Raw genomic sequence first — 22,143 nt, forward strand, 5'->3', positions numbered from 1 at the left:
AATTGGGTAGGCAAATGCTCACATTAATCTGTACCGATACAGGCTCCAAATGTCCTCCTTTATACGCCATAACTATGGTGGTGCTCCTATTTAAAGGAGGCTCATACGGAGACAAGAAGAAGTATACCATTTTGCAGAAATCAAAAATGGGTGATAATTTGTTGATTGTACCTGAATCAAGTTTGCAGCAGCCTACAACGCCTATAAGACAACAATTGACATCTAAGGCTTCTTTTGACAATTTAGTGTCACACTGGGACCTAACTAATTTAGAGAGATTAGGTATTTTCTATGCAGTGCAGCCTGTTGACATCAACACACTTCTTGATAAATCGCTGTCTTACAATTCACAAATATCGCATTTGTCACCAAATTTGAAGACATTTATAACAATTCTAGAACGATTTCTGAATTTTAATGTCAGTTTACCAGATGATTATTCCGAAGGTGAACGAAGGGAAGATAGACAAGCCCGATGGACAAATGAAATGGAAGCATTAGCCAGGTGCAAAATAGAGGCAGATAAAGTGTATAAATATGAAGAAGTTATTGATAATGAAACGGAAACTGATAATGATTTATTATGGTAAACATTGTAATCTGTAATGTAATTTATGCAATAGTCATTAACAGAACTGACATAAGGCCAGAGACATATATAAAATGTATAATAATTTTGGTATTTACTAATTTAGCTAAATTTTGTCGCTGAATGACCTTAGATGTACTCTGATCTGTTCTGATGTCAAGCAACAACACAAACAATCACATTTTGTTAGGACTGGAAATGTATGAACATCATAAAAAATTGATTAGTCCAATTAAAATTAATTGATAGATTTTCATCCCCGCCTGCCCTCTGAAATCATCCCGCCCCGATTTTTTTTTTATTTTGAAAAATTTACGATTTCTGGATTTTGTTTATTTCCGTTACTGGAAACCATCACTAATTTTGTTTCATTCGAACTTCCTGTTCCAAATTTCGGTTTTCATAGTTCTTGTTTCGAGTACTTTAAAACGATTATGTTGACAAATTCTGCTGCTCAGTGATGACAATATCATCTACAGAGAATAGAGATCGATTACCAGAAGGGCATGAAATTTTCGGGTTAAGAGTAATACACTGTGTCCAAGAATGCAAATAGCGGTATGTCTCAAATTGGAAATTTCTGTCATTAGAAAACCGTGGATTTTATGCCCCACCTACGAAAGTAGAGGGGCATTATGTTTTCTGGTCTGTCCGTCTGTCGGTCTTTTCGTTCATCCGTCTGTGCGTCCGTTAGTCCGTTCATCCCACTTCAGGTTAAAGTTTTTGGTCAAGGTAGATTTTAATGAAGCTGAAGTCCAATCAACTTGAAACTTAGTACACTTGTTGCTTATGATATGACCTTTCTAATTTTAAAGCCAAATAAGACTTTTGATCCCAATTTCATGGTCCACTGAACATAGAAAATGAAAGTGGGAGTTTCAGGTTAAAGTTTTTGGTCAAGGTAGTTTTTGATGAAGTTGAAGTCCAATCATTTTGAAACTTTGTACACATGTTCCCTATGGTATAATCATTCCAATTTTAATGCCAAATTAGATTTTTTACCCAATTTCATGGTCCATTGCACATGGAAAATGATACTGCGAGTGGGGCATCTGTGTACTTAGGACACATTCTTGTTTTTAACATGTTTAATAAAACATTGACTTTGTGTCAGTAAATTTGGGCTCTGAAAGATTTCAAAAGCGCAAGAATCGTGGATCACATTGGTAGAAAAAAAACATAACTAGATTGAAGAAACTGACAAAAGCACGAACTTGTTAGATCTATGACCGTATATTGAGATCAAAAAGTCGACAAACATACATATTGTGTTATAGAAAGCCCTTAGATTTACCCATGTCTATTGTTTCTGTTTAAAAACATCAAATACCCTTAAAATAGTCATTAAACAACTTCATGTTTTACATTGTAATTATAATTGCTTCAGTCTTGCATAACGTGATAATCTTAAAACCACAACCCTATTATTACCAACACTGTTTGAGGTCTCATTTCATTCATAATACATTGCATACCATTGCATTTGCATAACTTTATGGAGACTACAAACCATCGCTTAAAAAGTAGTCCAACTGAATAGAGAATTTCTCCATGATTTTACTGTTTACTGGAGATGGGTTTCTAAAGTAGCAATTGCATGTAGAACAGTCGTTGGCAATCAGAGATATTTACAAAATGTATCTAAGAATTTTAAAAATTATGTACGATTCTTTATACATGTTTACACATGTATATCATGTACATGGTATAAGCAAATTATAACACTTGCATATATATGAAGTTCACGTAGCAAGAAGGTTTCATATTAAATAAAATTTTAAAAATAAAATAAAAAAATAAAATTATCCCACCCACCCCATTTTTTTCAAAACTTTGGATAAAATCTACTAATTAATTTTAGTTGGCCTTATTTTGATATTGTAAAAAAAAAATGTTATTGAAATGACAATTAAATCTTGTATATTATAAGTACTTTTCACATATTTTACAAATTATGGATATATATGAATATGAAATAAGTCATGAAAGTGACGTGGTAAGATTAAACAAAAATATTTTTTTTATATTTACAGTCTGTTTGATAGTATAATGGCATCCGTGAGAGAGTTTTATGTCGACCTGAAACAATTTATGGTAGACAGCAAACTGAATCGCTGTACAGAAGGGTCATACAGAGAACTCTGCAGAGCATTTTTAAAAACATGTGGACTTGGAACCAGGTAAGATATTGAACATGTAGTCTACTGGTATGAACAAAACTCATGTTTAGGCAATTAAAACAGATGTGAAAATTAGAAAAAATAAATGTTAAAACAGTATGAATGTTTAGTGTGATTATATGACAGGTCTAAGAGTGTTTTAAACATAATGTGGAGCACAATCAAATATGTGATATAACATTGTTCATAACCAAAATGAAATATGAAAGTTTGAAATGAAAATTTTTGTTGAGGGGCAAAGGATAGACATGGCCTTTAAATACAGAAACTAAGTCAATTAAATGAAAAATCATTCATATCTTAATTCATATCACGATGGATCAAATTGTATATAAAAAATTTCATCTGATATGAATTTCTTACAAATTGTTTTTTAATATTAAACCTTTTTTTCATGTTAAGCCGTTGATTATTTTGGATTGTCTCACTTTGATGGGGTTTAATTGGTTTATTCTCTAACATTGATTATAACCAAATGGGAAGGTTTGAAATGAACAGTTCTTTGGAGTGACGAAGGACAGGCATGGCCTTTTAATATAGAATTACAAAGACATTGAACAAAATAGATGTGATATAATCATGATAACAGAAATCTAAACAAAGAGCAGAACAGACCTCTCTCACATGCCATCATCATGATCATTTATAGTCTTGCTCATTCAAATTAAATCCCAGAGTTTATAAAGACATTGATTAAGAACTTAAACTCCTTTCCACAGTTTTTTATGTTAATTCCCATGTTTAAGATATCAACAATTTGACCATCTATTAGTTTTGTCCACTCTGTGACCAATATGACCATGGACAGATGGTCATGATTTAATCTCTCTTGACTGACTATTATATACATGATATATATATCTACTTTTATAGTTTAAAAAAATTATACAAACGTCAGAACAATTACGGAATTAATTTATTTCCTGTAAAAAAAATTAAAATTGCATAATTATAAAACAGCTATTAAGACCAATGACATTATTATATTTCATGCATGCATGCTTAATACATTTATTGTATTTTTGCATTATTTGTTTCAGAAAGAAGACACATTTGTATAATTATTTTCGTTACAAATCTATTAAAGGGAGACAATTCAAAGTAATCAATGATTTAACATGGAAAGATGAAAGACAAACTTTTGTACATGCATGGATATACAATACAATACTGAAGATAAATAATTTTAATTTTCATGATGAATGAAAGTCTTGGAAAGTTGGAGTTTGATCACAGGCAGTCTTAGAATTATTTCCCCTTATTTCAAACACGGGAGTTTTTTCTCCTAAACGGGAGGACGGGAGGAGACCCCTGAAAATGGGATTATTGTACTCCCTTCGGGAGGTTCACATGTACGCCCCTATATACATGGTATTCCATAATATAATACATGATGCATAAAAAGAAGAAAAAAATATGAAACAAAAAGTCTGTGAGTTTGATGTTGAAATAGTCCTTCATACAGGTGTGATAAATCAATTTATTACATTGGTTGCAATGAATTACATTGATTTCCCAGTTAAATAAAAAACTATAATTTCACATGTGAAATAAACATGTTTTTTTCACCCTCTGATGTCATACAATTATAGGCATTGTAAACAAAATGTGAATGCGTAGAAAAAAAAAAGCTATAGTTTCTAGCATTTTCTACATTAATTTCATAAAAAAACATTTGCCAATGTAATAAAAAGAATAACTAATCAAAGAATTAAAATATAGAAAAATATTCAACTCATGACCACACAACACTGATAATTAACTCATGCGCTATGCACATTTGTAAATTAATGTGTTGTTAGGTCACTCGTTTGAATGTTTTTTTCTCGATTTGAATTCTTCGATTAGTTATTTTATAATTATCTTTTACAGGGCTGGAAATGTATTGAATCAAACATTGGAGATTGGAGAGCTGACTGTAAAATCATCGCCAGACCTTAGATGTTATTCCCATAGTAACAGTTTAGTAGACAATTATCAAGAAGAAACTGTTCTTGTGATAGGAGAGGTAATTGAAATATTTTATTTTGTCAGTAAAGATATTCACTCACATTCAAATCACAGTGATTTTTCTAACAATTTAAATATGGTTATATTTGAAGATTATATTTGTGTGTTACCTCAAAATTAAAAATGACACTGCTGTCATTTATAGAGCATTTTTTAAATCTTTATTTAAAAGAAAAGGTTACTTATGGAAATGATTTATTCATTAAAACAGGATGCTTACAAAATTTGTAGTTAACATGATTAACTCCAATACTGTACTTTTCAACCATTATCTATTTTATAGACAATATACAAAAATTGTGGTATGCAGTTAATCATAAGGTTTTATATTAATTTTCCAAAAAATGTTGTACAAGCCATGAAGATGAGAAACATAATTCACCTTTTTTCATGTCTCCTTCTATACATTACATGCATCCTAAAAGATAAGGACATTTTTACCTTTTGATAGAAGAAAATGGTTGAAAACTGAAAAATTAAAGTCAGTTTTTATCTGAATTTACAGATAAAACAATGGAAGAGGAATTGGAAATTACTTCATTCCATGGATTTTAGATCACATCATCTCCAACCTTGTAATGTTCTTGGACCACATGGTGGTCAACTATTATTAGAGACTAACAGTACCTGTTTTAGAATAGGAGTAGATTCAGAACAGCAACGTTGTAGACTTGTTTATGGAGCCATTATTATTGGTACACAGGTAATTCTAAATTGAAATCAGAGGATCACTTTGTGCTAGACCAACACCCTCTAATTACCAGGCTTCTCACAAAAGAAATCAAAGTTACTCAATTTTATTACGGCACAATATATACACAAGAAACAAATAAATTTCACAGCACAGGACAAACACTCGACTATACCACTGACAGTCACATATAACATTTAAAGTTAATGTTAAAGAGCAAATATATTGTCTAGCCATTTGAAATGATAAATATATTCATCCAAACAGATCGAATAAACACATGAGCTAGCCACAGTATACACAATAGATATAGGAAGATGTGGTGTGAGTGCCAATGAGACAATTTAAAAAAAGTAAACCATTAAAGGTCAATGTACGGCCTTCAACATGGAGCCTTGGCTCACACCGAACAACAAGCTATAAAGGGCCCCAAAATTGCTAGTGTAAAACCATTCAAACGGGAAAACAAACGGTCTAATCTGTATAAAAAAAAGAGAAACGAGAAACACGTATAAATTACATAAACAAACGACAACTACTGTACATCAGATTCCTGACTTAGGACAGGTGCAAACATTTGCAGCGGGATTAAACGTTTTAATGGATCCAAACCTTCTCCCTTTTTAGCTCACCTGACCTGAAAGGTCAAGTGAGCTTTTCTCATCACTTGGCGTTCGTCGTCCGGCGTCCGGTATCCATAAACTTTTACAAAAATCTTCTCCTCTGAAACTACTGGGCCAAATTTAACCAAACTTAGACACAATCATCCTTGGGGTATCTAGTTTAAAAAATGTGTCCGATGACCTGGCCATCAAACCAAGATGGCCGCCATGGCTAAAAATAGAACACAGTGGTAAAATGTATATTTTGGCTTATATCTTTAAAACCAAAGCATTTAGAGCAAATCTGACATGGTGTAAAATTGTTGATCAGGTCAAGATCTATCTGCCCTGAAATTTTCAGACGAATCGGACAACCTGTTGTTGGGTTGCTGCCCCTGAATTGGTAATTTTAAGGAAATTTTGCAGTTTTGGGTTATTATCTTGAATACTATTATAGATAGAGATAAACTGTAAACAGCAATAATGTTCAGCAAAATAAGTCCTACAAATAAGTCAACATGACCAAAATTGTCAGTCAACCCCTTAAGGAGTTATTGCCCTTTATAGTCAATTTTAACAACTTTTTCGTAATTTTTTGTAACTTGTACAAAAATCTTCTTCTCTGAAACTACTGGGCCAAATTTAAACTAACTTGGCCACAATCATAATTGTGGTATTTAGTTTTAAAAATGTGTCTGATGACCCCACCTACCAAACAAAACTGCCGACATGGCTAAAATTAGAACAGTGGTAAAATGCAGTTTTTGCATTATATCTTTGAAACGAAGACATTTAGGGCTAGTCTTTCAAGATTTAAATGTCCATCAGAATAAGATCTATCCCCTCGCAAATTTTCAGATGAATCCTACAACTCGTTGTTGGGTTGCTGCCTTAAAATTGGTAATTTTAAGGAAATTTTGCAGTTTTGGTTATTATCTTGAATACTATTATAGATAGAGATAAACTGTAAACAGCAATAATGTTCAGCAAAGTAAGATCTACAAATAAGTCAACATGACCAAAATTGTCAGAGAACCTCTTAAGGAGTTATTGTTCTTTATAGTCAATATTAAACAACTTTTCGTCATTTTTGTAACTTGTACAAAAATCTTCTTTTCTAAAACTATGGGCCAAATTTAACCAAACTTGGCCAAAATCATTACTAGGGTATCTATTTCAAAAAAGTGTCTAATGACCCCGCCTTCCAACCAAGATGGCCGACATCAGTAAATACAGTAACAGGTGAGCGACACAGGCTCTTGAGAGCCTCTAGTTCTGAAACAATAGCATAACATCACAACATCGAAAAACACACGATAAAATATCAATTGGCAGGCCTAACTCAATAAAAAAACGTAAATTAATACACTATGAACGAATAAATTTGATCTGCGATATCTGAATGCAAATGTAGTTTATAAAATATTAGGGACAAACATTCAAGGCCAAAAAGCAAACAAACAAGTCCAAACAAAGCCATGGTAACCCACCACAGCGAAATATTTAACCCTTTGAAAATATTCACTTTAGAAAAAAAAACGGTTTTAATAATACAGGTAAATCTTGAAGTTTATACAAACTTAGTAAGAAGTGAAAATTTATATAAAAAAACAAAAAAGCATTATAAACAGTATCAACAAGCACATCTTATAAATAAGTACATAAAATACAATAAAATTCATAACTAACACAGTTGTATGTGGCGGGTGGGAGGGTAAATAATTTCAACGAAAAATTTCAAATGTACCGCGAATCCCGAAACAAAGAAATATATAAGAGCGTCCTGTATCCAGGTAACAAATTAACCAATCAAAATAAGGAATACTCGAAACAATTTCTTCCGAGTAAATGTAAACAGTGATTCACGTGGTAATTATCCATTTTAAATTTATGAAATCAAAAATTACACAATGCCTGCATAAAATATGGTACTTTCTGTGGTAACCTTGGCACTTTGATTTACTTTTGTGTCCATTGATCTTAGATCTCAGACACTCTTAAATGTAGAATGTGTGAAGCTGAAAAATTGAAACATAAACCAATTTTAAAGTATTGCAGTGTTCTCCCAGGCCTTTTTAGCGTCGGGGTACCACAACACTATATTTTTTTCCTGTGATGCTATAATAATTTTTGCGACGCTATAATTATTTTGAGGATGCTATTTTTCTTGTCTCTGTTGCAAAACCATGCCCTAAATTATAACTTTCATCTAATTACCGCTTGTGATCATAAAAAATATATTATGTTATCATTAATTGTAATCCATTCAAGTCCGACAATTGAGGCAAATTAGAGTGATTAAATAGATGTTTATTGCTCTTTGAGTGATAACTGTTTGGATATGAATACCCCGAGCTGACACTTGTAACATGATTAATACCACGTGGTCCAATGGCAAATTTCAACATGGAGAAAATATAATCAGAAAATCATAAAACATTTTAGAAATTTATGTTTGCAAAATGAAAATTCCAATATACAAACGATTTATCTTTTTAGGAAATGTTTGGTCGTATATTTTTACAACTTTCAAAAAAACTACCTTCTTTCACTTCCGGTACTTATGCAGTACTTTGAAAGCGTATATTAAACATGTAACCGGAGAGCATGATACTTCTTGCAAAATCGCATGTCTCCACCAGGACTCGAACCTGGGACCTCTGTGATATAAGGCAGCACGTTAACCAACTGAGCTAAAGAAGTACTTCCTTAGCTCAACTGCTTACGGCTGACGAAGTATCTACTAATATAAAAAAGAAGATGTGGTATGATTGCCAATGAGACAACTATCCACAAAAGACCAAAATGACACAGACATTAACAACTATAGGTCACCGTACGGCCTTTAACAATGAGCAAAGCCCATACCGCATAGTCAGCTATGATAGGCCCCGATAAGACAATGTCAAATAATTCAAACGAGAAAACTAACGGCCTTTTTTATGTAAAAAAATGAACGAAAAACAAACATGTAACATAAAAACAAACGATAACCACTGAATTTAAGTTTATTAAGGGAAGCAATCCCGTCACAAACATTTTAATTTTGAGCTAAATAAGTTTGATACTTCTTTTAAAAGTGATCATAATTGGCTTTAGTAAATGTTTCATCCTTTTAATGCATTAAACATGTTAAAAGCCTCATATTCTTCACAATCTCTTGTCAAACATTGTTTATTTTCGTAAATGATTCTTTGGTCAACAGTGAACTTTTTAGCATTTGGAAACTACAGATCGGACCGAACCAGTTATGACAAAAATCCATATTTTTACGATAATACCTACTAATGCCCAAAGGCACAGTAGACAGAAAAATTATCCCAAAAGAAAAAAATACACATTGCACACGCATTAACAGACTATTTGTTAGATCTCCTTGGTAATTTTTAGCTCACCTGGCCCGAAGGGCCAAGTGAGCTTTTCTCATCACTTGGCGTCCGTCGTCCGTCGTCGTCGTCTGTCGTCCGTCGTCGTCGTCCGTCGTCGTTAACTTTTACAAAAATCTTCTCCTCTGAAACTACTGGGCCAAATCAAACCAAACTTGGCCACAATCATCATTGGGGTATCTAGTTTAAAAAATGTGTGGCGTGACCCGGTCAACCAACCAAGATGGCCGCCACAGCTAAAAATAGAACATAGGGGTAAAATGCAGTTTTTGGCTTATAACTCAAAAACCAAAGCATTTAGAGCAAATCTGACATGGGGTAAAAATGTTTATCAGGTCAAGATCTATCTGCCCTGAAATTTTCAGATGAATCGGTCAATCGGTTGTTGGGTTGCTGCCCCTGAATTGGTAATTTTGAGGAAATTTTGCTGTTTTTGGTTATTATTTTGAATATTATTATAGATAGAGATAAACTGTAAACAGCAATAATATTCAGCAAAGTAAGATCTACAAATAAGTCAACATGACCAAAATGGTCAGTTGACCCGTTTAGGAGTTATTGCCCTTTATAGCCAATTTTTAACCATTTTTCGTAAATTAAAGTAATCTTTTACAAAAATCTTCTCCTCTGAAACTACTGATCCAAATTAATCCAAACTTGGACACAATCATCTTTGGGGTATTTAGTTTAAAAAATGTGTGGCGTGACCTGGTCAACCAACCAAGATGGCCGCCACCGCTAAAAATAGAACATAGGGGTAAAATGCAGTTTTTGGCTTATAACTCAAAAACCAAAGCATTTAGAGCAAATCTGACATGGGATAAAAATGTTTATCAGGTCAAGATCTATCTGCCCTGAAATTTTCAGATGAATCGGTCAATTGGTTGTTGGGTTGCTGCCCCTGAATTGGTAATTTTGAGGAAATTTTGCTGTTTTTGGTTATTATCTTGAATATTATTATAGATAGAGATAAATTGTAAACAGCAATAATGTTCAGCAAAGTAAGATCTACAAATAAGTCAACATGACCAAAATGGTCAGTTGACCCCTTTAGGAGTTATTGCCCTTTATAGTCAATCTTTAACCATTTTTCATAAATCTAAGTAATCTTTTACAAAATCTCCACTGAAACTACTAGGCCACAATCATCTTTGGGGTATCTAGTTTGAAAAATGTGTCCGATGACCTGGCCATTCAACCAAGATGGCCGCCACGGCTAAAAATAGAACATAGGGGTAAAATGCAGTTTTTGGCTTATAACTATGAAACCAAAGCATCTAGAGCAAATCTGACAAGAAGTTAAATTGTTAATCAAGTCAATATCTATCTGCCCTGAATTTTTCAGATGAATTGGACAACTGGTTGTTGGGTTGCTGCCCTCCAATTGGTAATTTTTAAAGAAATTTTGCCGTTTTTGGTTATCTTGAATACTATTATAGATAGCGATAAACTGTAAACAGCAATAATGTTCAGCAAAGTAAGATCTACAAATAAGTCAACATGACCTAAATGGTCAATTGACCCCTTAAGGAGTTATTGCCCTTTATAGTCAATTTTTAACAATTTTCATTAATTTGGTAAATTTATGTAAATTTTTACCAAATATAGTTCTCTGTTACTTATGGGCAAAGTTCATTATAGATATAATTGTAAGAAGCAAAATCGTTCAGTAAAGTAAGAACTTCAAACACATCACCATCACCAAAATACAATTTTGTCATGAATCCATTTGTGTCCTTTGTTTAATATGCACATAGACCAAGGTGAGCGACACAGGCTCTTTAGAGCCTCTAGTTTTTTAAATGCATTGTTTCAATATACGGATTAAAGTAGGTTTCTTTGTGTAAAATATATATCATTTTGATAACAAGAAACAACTAGATATTGAGTATATTTATTTTTTTATGCAAAATGTGATGGTATCCAAATTTTCTGGGGAGATCACTGTATGGTTGTCCAAAATTCAATCATTTTAATTAAATCCTGTATTTAAAGTCAATATACACAATTTTCTTAAGATCAACAAAAGGAACTGGTCATATTTAAAAGAATATGGTTTGATACTATTTTTTGTATTTTATTTCTTTATTCTGATGATTCAATGATTGTTTTGTATTTCAGGTTGTTTTTACTGCTCTAGAAATATCTGAACAGCACTTGACTGAAATTGAAAATGTGAAAACCTATAAAGGAAGAATAGAAAATGAGAATAGAATTGGCAATTCAATTATTTCATACACAAGACCTTATGACTATTTGAAAGCTTCTGAAAGATCCTTTATATATGAATCTCTATTGAGGTTTGCTTGTTACCAGAAAGGACTGACATGACAAATGTCTTAATCGAATGGATGCCATACTAACAATAGTCTTGACAATTACTTTAACATCTTATTTAAATAAAAGAGGATGTTGTCAGCTACATTGTACCTTAGTGAAGCTTGGTAGATTATTTTTATCAAGTTAGAAAATAGAAAATGTTCTGTTCAGCTATGTCCACTTACAGTCAGCAGAGTGATGGAAACAGTGGTCTTGATATCTGTATATAGGAATATTTGAAGTCAATGAATTGTTTGTTAAAATAAATTAAAAAAATATTTATTTTCCCATTGAGACTTTTCAGTGATATCTCTAAAGCACAGGCATATATATTATTTCCTAGAAATAGTTTAATTTTAAATGGATTGAATGAAGTAGTTGATGTCCACAATTTGGTATGTATAAATAGTAAAAATGCTCAAAATAACTAGTTCAACTTTATGTATAAAAGGTAATATGAAGTTTATATCAATGAAACAGCAATGTAGCAACAACCTCAAGAGAAAAAAAAAACTTCTATAGATGACTCTTTGTGAGTAAGTTTGAAATAAACTATCAAAAATATTGTCACAAACATATATTTGTTGAAAGGAAAAATGCATATAGAATCAGTAAAGACTTGCACTGAAAAAGACTGAACACACTTTTATACTAGCTCCAAGCTGACCACTTAGCCCTGTCTCACACAAGACGAAATTGTATGTTTGAGTTATTTTAGATATTGTACGGAAAAATCATGATAGGGTAAAATAAGTGGAAGAAAAAAAATCATCAAAGATACAATTTTGTATGCCAGGAGTGTAATTCTCCAATAAATTAATAAACTTTATTGATAATTTTTTTTAAAGAACTTTACCATTAAATTTTTCAAAATTGTTCTGTTAGTGCACTTAAATCAAACCTGACAAAAATCAGATACAGTGTGTGAAACATGGCTGTTACTATTGCTAAATATTAAAAAAAAATCCTGCTTGTTAGCAGTTCAGGTCCTTGAGATTTACCAAATCATTTTTTTTGCATTTGGTATTTGTAACACATTCTAACTTTGCATGTTTGTAAAAAGGTTGCATTTTATTAATAGTTTGAGTCACCCTGTGTTTGTATAATAATTTAAAAGTACATATTTGGTGTTTCAATTTGAATTCTGAGTATAAAATGAGAAATCCAGCTGGAAACCAACAAGTTGATTGATTGATTGATTGGTGGTTGCATTACGATAAGAAGTTAGCAATATCCTTTAACTCTACTTTCCACTACATAGATGATGTTCTCTCACTAAATAATTCAAAATGTGGTGACTATGTTGAATGCATCTATCCAATCGACAGTTAAGTTGGCCTCATATTTAACTTGCATCTACAAATTGACACTGAGGGTCGGTTGAAAACAAATCTTTTCGACAAAACAGATGATTTGAGCTTTCCAATTGTGAACTTTCCAATTCTAAGTAGCAATATTCCAGCAGCACCTGCATACGGGGTATATATCTCCCAATGGATACGATATTTCCGTGCTTGTATTTCCTATTATGATTTTTTTTTATAGAGAGTTGCTGCTCACAAAGAAGCTATTATTAATAAACCTATAGTTCCAAATGGTGAAGTTGAAATCATCCCTTCGTAAATTTAACGGACGGCATCACGAGTTGGTTGACAGTTTCACAGATGATATCGGATGTTTCTTACTTCGTAACTACAATCCCCTTCCCTTTCATTAATGTGACCTACCGAATTTAGACTATTTACCGGATTTGTTATAACATGAGCAACACGACGGGTGCCACATGTGGAGCAGGATCTGCTTACACTTATGGAGCACCTGAGATCACCCCTATAGTTTTTGGTGGGGTTCCTGTTGCTTATTCTTTAGTTTTCTATGTTGTGTCTTCTCTACTATAGTTTGTCTGTTTGTCTTTTTCATTTTTAGCCATGGCGTTGCCAGGTTATTTTCGATTTATGAGTTTGACTGTCCCTCTGGTACCTTTCGTTCCTCTTTTATGTCTAGTAGCAAATATGTCATGCATGTTCAGAACAATAAAAAAAAGCTTTTAGTACAATAAGTTGACCACATAATAAGGATTTGGGCTTTTAGACTTGCCCTTAAAAGTAATGGGTGCAACAGATAACCTATGAACCCTTAATGGAGTTGTTACAAGGGTTCTTAACATTCAGAGAGCATCAAGGGATTTGATTGATTAACTGATTTTATACATGTAATATTTTGCACGAGTAAGTAGTCTTGAACCAATAACATTTGATTTAAAATGATGCTCTCAGGTGCATATGTTGTCAAAATATAGTACTAGTAGAAAAAATATTCGATAAGATATTATTTAAAACGAAATGCATTAACTACGCCAAGAGAAACGATTTTTTTCAACTGATTTTAAAAGTTCGCTCTTGTGTTGTACTGTTTCACCACTGTCGAAGGTTAGGGGGAAGGTTGGGATTCCGTTAACAAGTTTAACTCCGCCAGATTATGTTTGTATGTGCCTTTTCCTAAAGTCAGGAGCCTATAAGTCAGTGTTTGTCGTTTTTGCTGTGTTGCGTATTTGTTTTTCTTTGATGATCATGTTTTTGCCCACATTCAACATGATGAATATTCTAGCAAGTTGCACATGATTATAAACTGGTAAAAACAAGTTGTTGATCGATTTAGTTTTGGCCACCTGAGACTTGAATACATCAAGCAACTTTGATATAGCGATATTTGGATGCAGTTTGGTCCAATCCTTGACGTTGTTTATGAAGAAGGGCCATTTCCTACAATCTTTTGTGGCTAGCTGTAAAAGGTAAGTATGATGTCTTGTCCGGTTCGAGCTTCTTTTTGGTTTTTGTAGGTAGTTACTCTTGTCTATGGCTACAAGGTCGTTTGCTATATGGTTGCGCATGATGAGTATAGCTTCTTTTCTTCTTGTTTGCAGACTTTTCCATCCTATTAACACATTATAGTCCCAGATTTACGCAACATTTATTTAAATTTGAAATTAGAAAAAAACTTATAAATGTGGTCACTGTTATTACATTGAATATGTACATATTATAAATTTATTTTTTCTAGAGTCACCTTTTATAATTTCCGTTATTCAGAGGAAGGGCGGCTTGTTAACGGATGTTTATCGTTTTAAGAAAGGGAAAATACGCATTTATAAATGTCTGACCTTCAATCAGTTAATCAGTGCATCAAATATAAGTACTTGTTAAATTAATTTATGATAGTTAGAAATATCACCGTCTTTGCCAAACTGAACATTTTTTTTAACATTTGAAAGTGTCTTAACCTGCACAAGTTAAGTCATAGTTGTGAACCTCACTCATTGTTTAATCCAGTGAAAGTTTTAAACAAAATTTGTAGAGTTAAGTTTTAGTATTCGTTAGCATGTTAAACAGTCCGTACTGCAGTCTGCCAATCAGTTTATACGTTTGTTGTCTACATTTTCCTGAACATAAAATTAGTTTATGTATTATGTATAAAGATAATTACAACTGCTGCAGTAGATTAAGTTTCACTTCGGTTCCACAATTGTTGCAGAAGTTATGGCCCTTTATTACAGAAAATTGCTTGAAATTATCGGTTGTAGCCGGTTTCAACACATATATTTGTGTACATATTACACGCGAATCAATGAATGTGTTTGTAGATAGAGGTTTTTGTGTTCTGTTAAATTGTGCCTTTTAAAATTGTTACACGATGATGACTGCTGTACCCATATTTTGACTATTTTATTTATTATGTCTGTTTACTTCACGCATCATTGTAAATATTACGGAATTTGACGAGACTGTCATCAAAGTGAGAGGGTTAGCGCTATAAAACCAGGTTTAATCCACCATTTTCTACATTTGAAAATGCCTGTACCAAGTCAGGAATATGAGTTCTTGTCCATTCGTTTTTGATGCGTTTTGTTATTTGATTTTGCCATGTGATTATGGACTTTCCGATTGGATTTTCCTCTGAGTTCAGTATTTTTGTGATTTTACTTTATATTAAATATCTTAAATATTTTCAAATTATACATAAACTTTGGTAATTTAACAAGAAGCCCAGCAAGTATTTACATTGCGTTTAAACGTTAATTCCTAGCTAATGTTTAGCGTCAACTAACGTACTTATGAATAAATTGAAGGTTTATTTGAAGCACATGTCGTTGACGTGTTTAGGGGTGGGGGCAGCAGAAGGCCCACCGCCGTATGGAGCTACATAAATTATTTTTATGGTTAATGTATTTATTGCATTTCCTACTCCAAAAGTTCCCTTTTATTCCCTTTCCCCTTTGCAAAATCCTGGATACATATCTGATTAACGAATGTTTCTTTACATGACATGCACAGGAAAGATGTATAATATAAAGTAAAGTTGTTTTAATTGGATGATTGCAGAATATATACACCCATTTAAAGATCAACTTAACGACATATACACTAGCCTCTTTGCTTGGATTGTGTATTTCAGAGGAGTTAACTTTGAAGGTATGTAATAACTATAGGAAATTAATATGATTTTAAGTGAAAGATAGGGTTATCATTTTCCTTCTACGTATTTTTTTACTGCTGTGTACTTGTGTAACCAACCATCTACAGTTTCCCACAATTTTTGTTACACCTGCTTTTTTATGTTTTCTACCTGTGTTCTTGTTTACCGTTCTTTTATGAATGGTTGTATTATATGCAACCTTATCCCATCTCATTTTTTTGTTTCATCTCGATGAAAGTGAAACATCGTCGTTCTTATTCTGGCGTCGTTGGCGTGGACGGCGACGTCAACAATTTGTAAAAAGATTGAGTTTATGTAAGTTTAAGGGAAACCTTCATCATGTTCATGGCTTATTTTAAGATAAGTCATTTTGTTGTTTGGAATGCAGTTGTATTAGCATTGCATTTATTATTCTATTTCATGACGCTTATTTAGCCCGCATCTCAGTTTGAATGGTCTAATACTAAAAAGTGTTTGCTGAGTTTAAATGAAAATGTTTGTGATAAGGTCGGTTTAGAATGAACATGACATTCAATGATGATAGATGCAGTTGTATTAGCATTGGAACATTTCATGAGCATCTAAGTCATGGTATATTGCCTTTAAATATTTTGCTCTGTTTAAATGATAACGTCTGTGATTAGTTCGGTTAATAATTAACCATTAATGGCCATGGTAGGTCAATGATATTAGAAATGCAGTTGTATTACTTTGAGTCATCTAATCTATAAGTAAAGTATCTGGCTCTACTCCTTCAGTCATCTTCTATTGACTTTGAAATGTTTGCTTTGTTTAGATGTTAGATTTTGTAAATAGGTCAGTTTTAGACAATCCATCAATGGTAAGGCAATGGAATTTGATATGCCGTTGTATTAGGATTAACATATCTTGTTTTCAAGGCTATCATGTGGCATTAAATCATAGTTCAATTGCACTCAACAATGACCATGACACACAGGCGATACATCTCTGTGTGAATAGAAAATACAATTTTATATATTTAAACATATGATTCACTTTTCTGGTTTATATTTTTAGGGGCATAAAGATATTTGAAGTTTCCTTTGAGCAATACACCATTAGAAATGAATATCTGCGCCATTCTTCTTGCAGTTGTTGCGAGTTTAGAGATTGGTGAGTGTTCTACATTACATTAATTATATAACGATTGGAAAGTATACATTGTGTTGTTTTGTATTAGAATTACGCCTCCACAACTAATAACAAGACCATAATTATCAAGACATGTTGAAATACACTTAGGGGTGTTGAAGTTGTTTTGACTACACAACTATGATTCGGAGATATTGATCCAATAACTCAATTTTCGTCGTCTTTTTACTTTGATTAGTGTTTTCAGGTTTATATTGTTTATTGTTTTTTAATATGAGTTACTAAGTGAAATCATATATCTTGTACATTTGGTATCAAGATTGAAGTGAGAAATTAAAAAAAAAAATAGGGCAAGGCGAATGTTGTTTTTAAAGATGACCTAATACTATTTTGATTGTTCTATGTTGTACAAACTTCTCCACTAAGGATTATACATAAGCCTGACAGCAAATACCATGATCTCTTAAACTGTTTGAAAAATGTTTGTAACTCATTGAGAAAACTTTAACTTTGGCTGCACAACCATTGGTTTTTAACTCTTTTTTTACATGTGAGAAAGAAAAAGCAATTTTAAGAATCAATTTCCTACTGTCAAATAATTTTACATTTTTAAGGATTAGCAGAGGATTGCCATGTAGCCCCTATATTCCGTGAGGACTGTGGATGGATTGGAATTACTCCAGAGAAATGTGAATCACGGGGTTGCTGTTATGATTCAAGTATTACTGGAGGAGCTAAATGGTGCTTTAAAAAAGCAAAAAGTAAGTATGAGTATTTATAGTGTCCTTTTCAAAATATATTCATTTTGATGGTTTACAAGCAACGTGTTTATCCAAAGCGTAAAGAAAACTACAATATTGTTTGTTTGGGTTTTCTTTTGTTATTTGGTGTTGTCATGTCACAAAGGGTAGAAACTTTTTTTTCGGCTGAGATTGATAAATTTATTGATAACCATAAAATGGAATTTCTCTAAATTTTGATCTTATTTATTCTTTTTTTACGCAGGTGAATGTGAGGTTTTGCCTAAATACCGCAACGAATGCGGATATTCCAACATAACAAAAGAAATTTGCGAGAGAAGGAAATGTTGTTTCAACTCGAACGCACGTGGTGAAAATGTGAAATGGTGTTTCAAAAAATCAGAAGGTACTTATTTGCTTGAATTAACATTAAATCATTTCTATATAACGAATCCTTAGTATTACATAAATGCATCGTTCACTAATGTGATCTATACGTTTTTCTCGTTTCTTTTTTTTTTTTATAGAATAGACTGTTTTCATTCTCCTGTTTTAATTGGTTTAAACTAGTACTTGTTTGGGGCCCTTTATATCTTGCTGTTTTGTGTGAGCCAAGTCTCCTTGTTGATGGCAGTTCTTTGATCCATTATGGTTTACCTTTACAAATTGTGACTTGGATGGAGAGTTGTCTCATTGAAACTCATACCACATGTTCTTATATCTTCCAGAAACAACGTTAACCGTTTACATTTAGAATATAAAGCGATCCCATATTCCTTTTTGGCAATGGTATGGTCTGATATCATTTGACATGCCTTATGATTGACTCGTGCTCAGATAGTATCTTCTTTCGTTCGATATATTATGACTAAATTTTATATCAGAACCTATCAAAGGAATAGTGTTTTGCCTTTTAATGTTCATCAGAAGACGACAAATATTGCCATGTTTAAAACAAAAAAAAGGCGACATATTGGAATACTTCTATTTGATAATAATAACCAATCAAATATTATCTTAGAAGTGTTAATAATATGTTTTGTAATTCAAGTACAAATTCAATCTTTTTGTAAGCTAACATATTTCAGTACTGATATTTCCTATGTAGTATCGAATCTGCTGTGAAAAACCGTACAGACATCGATTGTCAAAATAATTTTGTACTTGTTTAATATGTAATGAATACAAATATTTTCTGTTTGTAATTAGGTTTATATTAGGTTTTGTCAACTTCTTTATTTTGACTTAGATAATAAAACACTTACAGAAATCAATTGCTTTGAAAAATTTGCCACTTTCAATAGGAGTTGTTAAATATAATTTAGAACGTGTAATGATCTGATGAAAAATATTTGACAGAGGTATTAAACGAATGCCATGTAGCTCCTATATACAGAGAAGAGTGTGGATGGATTGGAATATCAGAAACGGAGTGTGTAAACAAGAGTTGCTGCTATGATTCAAGTATACAAGAGCCGGATGTCAAATGGTGCTTCAAAACGGCAATACGTAAGAATTTAACATGTAATTTGACATCGTAACAGCATGTATTCCTCAGTATCGAAGCCTTCATGTCACAAGGAATAAGAAAAATAGCATAAAATATCCATGTCATATTATTCAATAGTCTTATTCCATATTAAAAGCTTTTTAAGATTTCTTCGCAAATGAAAATATCACCCTCTTCTTCTCTTCTCTTTCAGTTTCCGCACTCCATCATAATATTGATGACTATGTGCCGTGCATGCTTGGGTAAAATTGACAATTATATTTATTTTATTTACATCAAAAATTAGATAAAGAAATAATAACTTGTTTTTAATTTTCACTGACATCACTTAAACGTAGGAGTAATTGTATTCCCATATTTAAACAAGTTTAACTAGCGTGGTGTATTGCACAGGTTGATTCGCGGAAGTAAACTTAATATCATATAATATTTCCTTTTGATTTGCAACAGTAGGAATACAAACTGTGTGTCCTGGTTTTTTTTTTACTTTTTAAAAAGTATAAGATGTTTTGTCAAAAAAATAATTAGGAAAATTCATATTTTTCACAAAATTTGGTCTTCATGTCTGTGTAAATATGTTCACTCATTTCAGCCATTTTATAATGATGTGAAGCGTGTTTTCTTGGTGTGTTTAAGTATTAACTAACTGGATTGAATAATAAATATCGATTGTAAGTTTAGATACAGTTGTTGCGTGTGTGATTTCAATATTACCTTAATATTAAAGCTAATTTATTCAGTATGTTCCCTAACTTTATTGTAAATGAATGTTGTTTAAATAGTTTGTCCTACTTCTAGGTACATGTAACCATTCTAGACACTCAGGTGATATCCTTAAAATGGAGTACAGTTTGATTACAAATGTAGTATTATTATACATTATTTAGGTGAATGTGAAGTCCTTCCAAACTACAGAATGGAGTGTGGATGGGAAGGTATAACAAAAGAAGCGTGTGAGACCAAAGGATGTTGTTGGAACTCCAATACATCTGGAGGAGCAAAATGGTGCTTCAAAAAGAAAAGCGCATAATCTAGTAGTTCTCAACAAATGAAAAATTCCTCTATGTTTATTAAATTAAAGATATGACAATTTTGTTTTGTTGAATGTCAGACATATGACAGTTGTTATCTATTCGTTTTATGTGTTTGAGCTTTTGATTTTGCTATTTGATTAGGGACTTTCCTTTTTGATTTTTCCTCGGAGTTCAGTGTTTTTGTGATTTTATTTTTTCAAAGAGTTGAAAGACGCATACTTGGTGTCAGGAACATGAATGGATATATTGTTGTGATTACAGGCTTGTGTCTAATTGTAATATATCACATCACTATGCATTTACAAACTGACAGAATATGTGTATGTCCAATGATTTTGTTGACGATAGAGTGAAAACGTAATATGTTTTTGTTTTATCATAACGATACATTGAATTATCTTTTACCAAATGCTCCATGATATCTTCCATCCAAATGATCTATGCAACATCTTTTAAAAATATTAACATCTTATTAGTCAATAGAACAAAGGCAAAAGTAGTTTTCAAGATTAAACTACATAAATACATTTTTGCCGAGCCTGCAACTTTTGTCGCAGAAAACTCCACACAGGAATAGTGATCCGGCAGCTAACATCTTAAAAGCTTTATATTTTAGAAGCTGGAAGACCTGGATGCTTCATACTTTTTATATGAATTTCTCATATTACGAAGTTTCCGTCATTCACGTGTCCAATGTCCTTGACCTCATTTTTATGGTTCAGTGCTACTTCAAAAAAGTTAATATTTTTTGTAATTTTAAATTCTCTCTTATTATTAAACGTCCTTATGCCCGTCAGACAGTTTTCACTTGACCTTGAAGTCGACCTAATTTTATGAATCAGTGAACAAGGTTAAGTTTTGGTGGTCAAGTCCATATCCCAGATACTATATGCAATAGGTCTAGTATATTGGGTGTATGGAAGGACTGTAAGGTGTACTTGTCCAACTGAAAGGTATCATCTGACCTTGACCTCATTTTCATGGTTCGGTGGTTATAGTTTGGTTTTTTTTTTGTTCTGTTTTTCTTATACCGTATGCAATAGGTCTACTATATTTGGTGAATGGAATGATTGTAAGGTGTACGTGTCTGGCTGGCAGGTGTCATCTGATCTTGACCTCATTTTCATGGTTCAGTGGTCAAAGTTAAGTTTTTAAGCTTTGGTCCTATTTTCTAATACTATATGTAATAGGTCAACTATATTTGGTGTATGTAAATATTTAATGATCTATATGTCGGTCGCACAGGTTTTATTTGACCTTATAAAAAAACGAGGAGCAAGTGATGAGAACTTATTTTAATAAGGTTGGTACATGTACAAAATGTACATGCGTATAGTTATAAGTTAACAGTAATATTGAAAAAGGGCATTGCCTGTACTTACCATATTGCTATTGTGTGAAACTCATCAATCACAATTACTTTTATGTTTAACTTCTGCAAACAATTTCTCCATTCTGGATCACCTACTAATGTTTCTGGGGATGCATAAATTATG

At 32.4% G+C, this 22,143-nt stretch overlaps 2 protein-coding genes across 4 annotated transcripts; both read left to right on the forward strand.

Moving 5' to 3' along the window:
• Window positions 1–126: 126 nt before the first annotated feature.
• LOC139484577 (uncharacterized) lies at window positions 127–12,204 on the forward strand. The gene is made up of 5 exons (XM_071268349.1): window positions 127–586; window positions 2,623–2,769; window positions 4,642–4,777; window positions 5,285–5,482; window positions 11,580–12,204. The coding sequence occupies exons 1-5, from the start codon at window positions 147–149 to the stop codon at window positions 11,787–11,789; spliced, it is 1,131 nt and encodes a 376-aa protein (XP_071124450.1). The 5' UTR covers window positions 127–146; the 3' UTR covers window positions 11,790–12,204.
• A 2,229-nt stretch (window positions 12,205–14,433) lies between these two features.
• LOC139484578 (putative gastrointestinal growth factor xP4) lies at window positions 14,434–20,706 on the forward strand. Of its 3 annotated transcripts, none has more exons than XM_071268352.1 (7): window positions 14,434–14,568; window positions 16,109–16,246; window positions 17,289–17,384; window positions 17,978–18,124; window positions 18,369–18,509; window positions 19,463–19,612; window positions 20,501–20,706. In XM_071268352.1, the coding sequence occupies exons 3-7, from the start codon at window positions 17,336–17,338 to the stop codon at window positions 20,641–20,643; spliced, it is 630 nt and encodes a 209-aa protein (XP_071124453.1). In that variant the 5' UTR covers window positions 14,434–14,568; window positions 16,109–16,246; window positions 17,289–17,335; the 3' UTR covers window positions 20,644–20,706. The 3 variants fall into 3 exon arrangements, with proteins under 3 accessions (XP_071124453.1, XP_071124451.1, XP_071124452.1); XM_071268350.1 differs by having other exon boundaries at window positions 16,157–16,246; XM_071268351.1 differs by lacking the exon at window positions 14,434–14,568 and adding an exon at window positions 15,171–15,444 and having other exon boundaries at window positions 15,644–16,246.
• Window positions 20,707–22,143: the final 1,437 nt, after the last annotated feature.

Source organism: Mytilus edulis, chromosome 8, assembly GCF_963676685.1.
Source record: "Mytilus edulis chromosome 8, xbMytEdul2.2, whole genome shotgun sequence".
In the NCBI taxonomy this organism is placed as follows: Eukaryota; Metazoa; Mollusca; class Bivalvia; order Mytilida; family Mytilidae; genus Mytilus; species Mytilus edulis.

Coding starts and splice junctions, on each gene's coding strand:
- LOC139484577 (XM_071268349.1), top strand. CDS start 147: ATGGGTGATAATTTGTTGATTGTACCTGAATCAAGTTTGCAGCAGCCT. Junction 2,770..4,641: donor ACATGTGGACTTGGAACCAG/GTAAGATATTGA, acceptor TATCTTTTACAG/GGCTGGAAATGTATTGAATC. Junction 5,483..11,579: donor CCATTATTATTGGTACACAG/GTAATTCTAAAT, acceptor TTTGTATTTCAG/GTTGTTTTTACTGCTCTAGA.
- LOC139484578 (XM_071268352.1), top strand. CDS start 17,336: ATGAATATCTGCGCCATTCTTCTTGCAGTTGTTGCGAGTTTAGAGATT. Junction 17,385..17,977: donor TGTTGCGAGTTTAGAGATTG/GTGAGTGTTCTA, acceptor TACATTTTTAAG/GATTAGCAGAGGATTGCCAT. Junction 18,125..18,368: donor GTGCTTTAAAAAAGCAAAAA/GTAAGTATGAGT, acceptor TTTTTTACGCAG/GTGAATGTGAGGTTTTGCCT.